We start from the raw sequence: 8,869 nt of genomic DNA, 5'->3' as shown, positions 1-8,869 counted from the left end.
CAGGAGAAGGACCTTCACACCAAGCAGGACCATTTCCCCCAACCCATTTGTGCAGCTGGTGCCAGGAGAAAGCAGGCAGAGCCTGGATGTTGCATTTCCACCCATTTATTGGGGAAGCCGCACCAAAGTATTAAAATAAATTAAAAGCACAGGCCACGTGGGTCCATTGCATACATGAGTATCAGGAAGGCAAAGGCAGAGTGGGATCTTCAGTAGAGAGGTGGGTAGACAGGATAGAGCACCAGAGAGTCCTAACAGCTGCAGAAACCTCTACCGTAAAAGTAGTAATAGCTGCAAAAGCAGAGGTACCAAAAAAAAAATCTGTACCTTTAGTATGGTCTGAAAGGCAGAGTCAGACCTCCTTGTAAGGAGGCACTGGGCTGGAAGAGACTTGACTGGTGGGGTGGGCAGCAGGGAAGAAAAGCACAAACCCAGGGAAATTAAAGGGGAAATACACAGGACCTGGCCAGGAAACAAGGCCATCCTTCAAGGCTTCCTCGGAACAGAGGATTGTATCTAGTCATTGCAGTTTTGGAGTTCTTCACAAAGTCATACCCTTCATCCTCATCTTCCAAACCTGTTATTTATGCCTCATTCCACCTGTCCCCACCAATAGCCCCAAATGTGATGCAGGAAGACTTGTCGCAGTAGGGGAGAAAAGCAGGACTGCCTCTTGTCCTCCAGTTTCCCCCTTAGAGGAAACAGACCCGTTCCCACATCCCACTCTGCTCTCAAGAAAGCCAAGTCCCAAAATGCCACCAGACGCTCTGAATGTGAACAAAGCAGGGCCCCCTCACCCCACACACAGAGGGGAACAGCCACCAGAAATGTGAGATCAGCTCAGGACCAGAGGGATGCTGCCAGTCCAGAGTCACCAACCACCCACAGCTCAGGTTTGGGCAGTCTGATGTGGCCTTGGCTCTGTCCCACATCACCAGAGACCCCTGCTCCAGGTGCTCTCTGGAGAGAACCCCTGCTCCCTCTGGTGAGGACCCTCTCCCTCCCTCCCCTCCCCGCCCTCCCTCCCTCCCTCCCAACCTTTCCAAAGGGGTCCATTGCACCACAATCTGACTCTAACTCAAGGGAGCTCTCCAGCTCTTCCCTCTCTGCCACCAGAGAGACAGAAGGGGGAAGGAGAAGGGGGGTACCCATCAGGGCTTCCCCAACCCTAGCTACAGCCACAGGCATCAACAATCATGTCAGGGATGTCAGTCTTGACAATGTTGCTGTTGCGATCGAAGTAGAGGACGGAGAGTGGCCGGTGTCGCGTGGGCACACAGCAAGAGTGCCCTGATGCCTGGATGTTGTTTGCTTTGACGAGGTTGAAGACGGCTGTGTGGAAAGAAGAGGCCATCCCAGGGCTGCCTGCCACATGTAGAGGGCACTGGCCCACACAGTAGTTTATTTGGTAGCCCTCAGGCTTAATGATCCAGTCGTTCCAACCGATGTCTCTGAAATCCACATAGTAGTCCTTGCGGCAGCAAAGGTTGGAGTTCTGGCTGCAGCGGAGGCTGCGCTTGGCCACATGGTGTCCTGGCTCCCGCACCTTTGCCTCAGCCACCAAGAAGGGCTGGTGGGACCGGCTGGCATTGACTATCGCTGCGATACCACCCCTGTCCCCACGGCTTTCCAGTTCCAGCCGCAGGGTCCTGCGCTCTCCCCCAAAGAAACTCTGCAAGGCAGGCATGAGGGTGAAGGCACGCCAGCCGCTGCCCTTAGCGCTCAGTCGCCTCTCACTCAGCAACGTGCGATTGCCTCCCACCAAATCACCTTCCCCACCAGCAAGGAAGATTCTCAGGGTGAGGCTGGCTACCAGGTCTCGGGGAACTCGAAGGTAGAGCCAAAGCTGAGCCTGCAGGATGTGAATGTCCTGGTCTCGTGTACGGCTGAACTGGAACTGCAGCCCCAAGCCAGAGGGAGATGTGGGCTCTGATGGGAGAAAGGGATGAGGAGGTGAGTGCTGCAGGATGCTAGGGAAGGTAAGGCTGCACCACCATCCTGCACATCAAGGCCAATCTCTCTCAGCTTTTTCTCAGGAAAAACCCGCAGACTTCCCTCCACAGGGCCCTCAGTCCATCCCCCTCCCTTCCTTGGAAATGCAACCTGGAGGGGGCTTGGAACGGGGGACTGTCCCACCCTGCCTGGCAGAATGGGCACAGAAAAGGCGGTATGGGGCACCTGTTCTCACCTGGTGCTTTCCCTTTCCTGCACAGTGCAAGGCTAGAGAGTGTTTTCAGCCTCCCCACCCCCACCGCCCACCCCAAGTTGTCCTCACAGCTCCCAGGTTCAGCTACTGGGAGTACCAGGCACCCTGGGTTGCCCCCATTCTTCAGGAAGGGGACAGGATTTGCCACACTTCAGGTGTAGGGTCCCAACTGGCCAATGCAGGAGCAAAAGAGGGGCCATCTCTCTTTCTCCCAGGCTGAGCCCTCCTGCATCAGCAGCACGAGGAGGTCACCCGTACACAGCAGGTGCATTAACCAACACTTTAATCACAGCCTGCAGAGCTGTAGGCACCCTCACCCGGCTACAGAGGAGGCAGATGGCCAGAACTCAGGCCCCAGTGGTGCTGCAGCACCCCAGGGTTCAGGGGCTGCACATCCTTGTGGGTCCCCACCAGCCCAGGGCAGGGAAACCCTGCCCCAGGGTCTCCTGCAGTCTGGCTCCGGGCACAGCCCAGCTCACCCAGGCCCTGTCGAGGGCCCTCGGGGGCCACGTGGGCGACCACGGGGGTCGTGCCCCGCTGCCCACGGGCCCCACACACCCACCTGGCTCTGCAAAGCTGATGATCTCGTAGCCCCGCTCATCGTCGTCGGGGCCCCGGCGGGCACCACCCGCCTGCAGCCGCCGCAGGGCGCGGGCCACGGCCGCGCGGGGCACGGCGTGGGCAAGTCTTGGCCGCTCGCGGAGTCGCAGCTTCTCCAGCAGCTGCCGCTTGGCCGCCTCCTCCAGCAGCCGCCGCTCCGCGCTCGCCGCACACGACGGGCAGCGCGGCTCCGCCGCCGCGCACAGCACCGCCGCCAGCAGCAGCCACGGGCCCACGCCTCGCGCCGCCATCGGCACCGACGGGACGGACCGGGCCGGCACCGGGAGTGGCGCGGTGCGGCCCGCCCGCTTTGGGCACCTGCGGCCGGGGGCGGGCCCGGCGCCCCCCCGCCATTGGCCGGCTCACCTGCCTGTCCCGTCCCGTCGGGCCGCGGCCGGGGCGGGGGATTACCGGGATTAGCCCCCCCCCCCCCCCCGCGGCGGGGGCGGGTGACGGACGGTGCCCCGCTGTCCTGGGTGAAGGGACTCCGCGAGCAGTGGGGCGCTGTCCCCCCCACTCCGCTCGGTGTGAGGCCGTTGGGGTCCCGCGGGAGGGGCCCCCCGGACAGAGACAGGCATCGAGGGGGACCGAGCACCTGTCTCTGGCCCCGGTCCGGCCCGCGGAGGGCACCGCGGGGGAGGCACACGGGAGGCTGCATGGGGGGCTTCACACGAGTGTGTGCAAATAGCGGTACGTGCAGAGGTGTGTGCACAAGGGGCTTGCACACACGTGTGCACGGGGGCTCTGCCTGCCCACAGCTCACCTGAGCATCTCCCCGGGGGTGCCGAGGGAACCAGCCAGGCACCCCGTGGGTGCAGCAGGGCGCCGAGCTCCTCTGCCTCATCCAAAACCCGCGGGAGGTGGGGGCTGGGGCAAATCTTGGCCGGGTGGAGCAGCACCCATCCTGGAACAGCCTCACCTGCCTGCCCATGGAGCCTACAGACTTGCCCCACAACCTGCGCATTGCCCCCCGGGCACCTCCTTAGCCACCCAAGCAGGGCCAGTCTCCTTTATTGCTGACAGAGGACCTGGCAGGGATCAGGAGCTGTTACCAGGATGACCCCTGCAGCTCCCTGGGGACTGTTCACGTCTCTGGGCTTTGTCACTCCTACTGTGTGATGGGCTTGGGGGTTTGAGCCTGTCCTTTGGACTGCCTGGTCCAGCTTCACCCTGGGACAGAGCCAGGCAGGGCCAGGGAAGGTGTATATTATGATCCCTCCTCCCCACAAATTAAAATGGATGTTTGTATGTACTGAGGACTCCTGAGGTGGCAGCCAGTGTCACATCAACCTGAAGATGTTCTTCGGATTCTTAGCCCCAGATGCTGTGCTTACAGCAGGGCGCATGGCCTAAGCCAGGGCAGGGTTCTGTAGAAATCGCCCAAAAGTGGTGCAAGGTGCCATGCTGTTGGGGGAGTGGGAGAGCCCAGCACTCTTGTGCCAGAGCAGGGAACCCACAGAATGCAGTGGGAACCTGAGGCCCAGCCAGCCCTTCAGGCATGTCCAGTGCCCACCGTGCCCTGCAGCACCGACTCCAAGGTCTTGACCACACAGAGCCCCTGCCTCTGGCCAAGCACAGAGGTGACGTGTAAACAGAGTGGGCTGTCTGGGAAAAAGCACCCACCGGAGATGATGCAACCGTAGTGCAAGGGGCAAAGTTCTCAGCTGGCTGGGCCTGCTGGCAGCTCCCAGAATAGCCCAAGAATGTCAACAGGGAGGAAAGAGTGGGCACAGCCTGGCCTGGGAGAAGAGTTCCCAAAGGTCCTGTAAGCCCCAGATGCAGGCAGCACACAGGCAGCACTGCCTGGACACCAGCAGGGCTGAGCAGATGGCACTTTAATTCAGCACGGGTGCACTGTGCATGTTCACAGTGCACATGCACTCACTTGCACAGATGCTCAGTGGTACATACACACCTGCACACTCCCTTGCAAACACATGTTCAGTCCCCCATCCCAAATTTTTGGGTAGATGCTCCGTTTGTGGTCATGCTCACATGTGCACGGCATGCCCAGTCCCTTCCGTGTTCCCATACTGGAAGTGGAGTGTTTCCTTTCTGACTCTCAGGGCAGGTTAAATTCCCCACAGGGCAGAGCTTCTCCTGCCTTCAACCCATGGAGGGAACCAGGTCTGACATCCTCCACATGCAGCAAGCTGGAGGGAATCCCAAGCTGCACCACTGAGTGGCACAGGCCCAAGTGCCAGGCCGGGGGGGTCGTTAAAACCTCTGTTTTATCTCCCAGCAGCCACACCACAGCTTCACACATGCAGGAAAGGAAAACTGAGGCATGATGCCATGCTGAATTCCCCCTTCCCTGCCAGATCCACAGAGCCAGGATTGGGGCTATGGCACAGCGTGAAACAGAGGAGGCAAAGAGTTGTGGCAAAAAGGGTGAATTACTCTCTAACCCACCATCCTTTCCAGGCTGGGGAGCAGGGTCTGCCCAAAGGGATGAATCCTTTCTAACCTGCCAGGATCCATCTGCACTGGCCAGCACCCCATAGCTGCCACCATGAACCCCCATTTCACCTCCAGCTTAGCAAGAGCATCCAATCTGCCGGCCCCCCGGCACCACAGCTGCATGCCCCCCCGTGCACTCTGGCCCACCAGATCTAGGCCAGGGGTCAGCGCGGAGCTGTGAGTGGTTCTTGCACCCATTGCATAAGTGTGTTGTTGCTTAAGCAGTTCCCAGAAAGCAAAGCCCAGGGACCGGCCTGACCAAAATACGCCCCCCCAGGTCTCCCCAGGCCCAGCACTTGCTGCACACATGGCTTCTGGGCCTCCGACCTCGTGTCCGGTGGGGCAAGCGTGGCACCTGACGACCTGACCTAGAGGTGCCAATGGACTGGGCTAGGCAGGACCCCCCCCCACCCCCGGCAAGAGCTCATGCACCAGCACCTGAGCATGGCTCCAGCCAGAATGCCTGTTTCTGTGCCGCTCTGCCACTGCTGTCAGCCGAGGAAGTGCCAAAGCCAGCTGTGACCCTCGCCCAGGGGCCACAGCACAGGCCAGGCTCCAGCACTGAAGAGATGGAGAGGATCTCCACGGCCCCCTCTCCCCTGGGGCAAGCACTGGAGGCTGCAGACTGGAGGAGTACCCAGGCTGGGGGCTTGAGGGCTGCTGACAGGGCTGGTGGCACAGCAAGTGCTGGAGTAGGTGCCAAACGCTTTTGAAGGAACAGTGCTAAGGGGGTCAGCCCGTGCCCCCAGCCAGCATGGAGAGGGAGGCTGGGGCGAGGACTGGCAGAGGGCTAGAGGTTGGCGGGGCTGGGCAGACCGGGGTCCGGCCGTGGGAAGGGCACCAGGCCAGGGCTCACGGCCAGAGAGGGAAGGTCGCCGGCCCCACTTCCCTCGGCGCCCGCACTCCTCAACCTGCTGCAGCGGGCCGGGCTGCCTACCCCGGCGCCCGCCAAGGAAGAGAGGTGAGGGAGCGACCTGTCCCAGCCCCTCCGCGGCCTGGCCCGGCCCCACTGCCCCCGGCCCGGCCTGCCGTTTCCCCGAGCCGCGGCGCCTCTCGCGGCCCACGGGCGCCACCCGGCGTTGCGGGGCGAAGCCGCTCCCGGTCCCAGGGGCTCCGCCGGGGCCGCCCAGCTCCGCCGCGGGGCCGGGCCTGGCGGGGGGGGCCCTTCGAGACGGGGGCCGGCAGTGGGGGACCGGCACCTCACAGCAGCCAGACCGGAGGCACCCAGTGTGGACCGCCGGGTGCTTCGCAGCCCGGGGGCTGCTGGCTGGAAACTGCCCGTGACACTGAAAATTAAAAATTAACCCTTTTCAAGGCAACAGCAGGGGCTTTCAGGAATTCCCACCCCTCCCCTGAGAGCCAGGCCCTGCCGAGGGACACCCTGGCACACCACGCTTGGACCTTTGCTTCAGGGTCTGTTGATACTGGCAAAGGCTCCTTCCAGGAGCCACTGACAGCAGCCGCACATCCCTGTCCCCTCCCGGAGCGGAGGCCGTGCGGACAGCACCTCGTGGAGCCCGTGTTCCCCTCTGTGTCAGATCTGGCACAGCCCAAGGGCATTGCCCGAGTGCTGGGTCGATGCTGTCTGCATGGCATCTCCCACGCTGGGCCAGGTTGGGGGGGCTGCAGGGCCAGCTCCCTGCCAGGCTTACTGGTCCCTGTGGGACCGATGTGGGGGTATCTCATGGCAGCTGGGCATGCCTGCCTGAGACACCCCCTCCAAAGACCCCTGAGTGGACAGGGGACTCCAGCAGAAGTGTCACAGCAGGGGGAAAGGGGACACGGCAATGTGAACACTGCCCTCATCCCCTCTCTTTTCCCACCAGCGAAGGAGTGGATGCCCAGCGGGAAGTTGCACCCTGCTACTCTCAGGTTTTCTGTTTTCCTCCCTGACAAGCTTGACTTGGTACTCTGCCTTCACACTTGCACCAAGGTTACTTTTGCTGACAAGGGAGAAGACTTGCAAAATAAGCTAAGGCTGTGGTGAAGCCCAGATAGTCATTTTTCCATGTGCAGCTTGCTCGGGCTATAAATACACAGCTCCTGCCTGAGCCACCAGCTGTGTGGACTGAGCAGCTCTTTGGGGGGGGGGGGCCCTGCCCACCATGGGCTCCTGCCCTGTGCTAGTCCCATGGCAGGCAGGGAGGCAGCTGTGCCTAGCTCCAGGGGGTCACCCTTCCTTGGCTGCACCCTCTGCACCCTGCAGTGTTCCCCAGGTGGGAATGCCACTGTGGGATTCCTCAGCCTTGGTCACCCTTGCCCCATGCTGTGAGTAGGGAAGGGGCTGCAGGCTGCACCCAGGAGTCCTGTTTCCTGTGGGAGTGGGACATGCTGCATGCGTGAAGAGGAGGGCCCGTGTTGTGGGACCCTGGACCCTGCTCATCTGGTGAACTTCTGACCTGAAGGCATGTTTTCAGGTGGTTGGCAAACCCCCAGGACAATGTGTTCTGCCCTAATCTCAAACTGCCAGGGACAGGGAGGGGCCTCAGAGACCGGGACCCTTCTTGGGGGAGCTGCTGATAACCGAGGCACCCCAAATCAGCAGGACCTTCACATCCATTGGGATGCAGCTGCCCTGTGGGGCTTGGGCTGGCTGTACCACAGACGAGGTGACAGAAGGCAACATGGTGACGACTCATAGGTCCGGGAAGGTCTGGACTGGGAGATGCCCCCCATCCCTGTGCCTGAGGGCAGAGGCAGTGTCCCCACAGGGCTGGCGGACAGAGCCTGCCTGTCCTGTGGTGTCTAGAGAGCGCATGTGCAGCCCAGCAAAGGGCAGAGCTGGGGTTTGGGGAGCAGGTAGTGAGATGGGGCTGTTTCAGGCAAGGTACCCATGCCCCACAGAGGCTGTGCAGCAGCGACGAGCAGCCAGCCCCACTCTGCTCTGAGCCCCATGGGGAGTGGGGAAGTGCCCAGCAGGAGTGCTGCAGGGCCAAGAAGGGGAACTGGGGGCATCCCAGTCCTGCTCGAGGGCTTGCAGCACCTACAGATGCCTCAGCTCAGGGTCTCAGGCTTGTGCTCCCCTGAGCTGAGGCATCTGTAGGGCCACAGGGCCCAGCCAACTGCTCCTCTGCCCCTTCACTCCGCCCCTTTCTGCCCACGCCTGCTACAGCCTGGAGAGCTCAGCACTGGCCCCAGGAAAGCTGTTTGTTCAATAAATACAGACAGTGAAAGAGGTGTTGGGAAAAGAAGGGGAAAAAACAGGAAAAAAAAAAAAACCAAACACCTAAACCCTCTTTGGATTTGCGCAAGTGGCCTTGGGTCCCAGACAGTATTGATCCCCAAGTCTTCCACCCTGCCTGTGCAGCAGCGGGGTCAGTGGGAACCCTTCAGGTCCGAGTCCTGGAGACACCAGGGCCTGGCAGCCTGGATCTCAGCACTGCGGCTGCTGCGACCTGATGGGGAGATGCGGGTCCCCGCTCCAACAGGGGTCGGTGTGAGTGCCTGCCTCAGGACGCATGCAACGTGGGCAAACACTGTTTCCTGCTAGTGGTTGTTCCACCCCTGCTCAAGGTGTCACAGGTTCCCTGGAGCAACGTGGACCTTGGTCCCCGCTCCGGCCAGAGCTGCTCTTGGCTCTGACCACCACAGCCCGATCCTAGA

General features: G+C 61.5%; 1 protein-coding gene across 1 annotated transcript; it reads right to left on the bottom strand.

Moving 5' to 3' along the window:
- Positions 1–1,038: 1,038 nt before the first annotated feature.
- Positions 1,039–3,080, bottom strand: LOC104639155 (inhibin beta C chain-like). The gene is made up of 2 exons (XM_075737698.1): positions 2,769–3,080; positions 1,039–1,929 (listed from the first exon to the last, which is right to left on the bottom strand). The coding sequence occupies exons 1-2, from the start codon at positions 3,055–3,057 to the stop codon at positions 1,169–1,171; spliced, it is 1,050 nt and encodes a 349-aa protein (XP_075593813.1). The 5' UTR covers positions 3,058–3,080; the 3' UTR covers positions 1,039–1,168.
- Between the last annotated feature and the right edge of the window lie 5,789 nt (positions 3,081–8,869).

Source organism: Balearica regulorum, chromosome 29, assembly GCF_011004875.1.
Source record: "Balearica regulorum gibbericeps isolate bBalReg1 chromosome 29, bBalReg1.pri, whole genome shotgun sequence".
Lineage (NCBI taxonomy): Eukaryota > Metazoa > Chordata > Aves > Gruiformes > Gruidae > Balearica > Balearica regulorum.
This window is presented reverse-complemented; position numbering and strand designations above follow the sequence as displayed.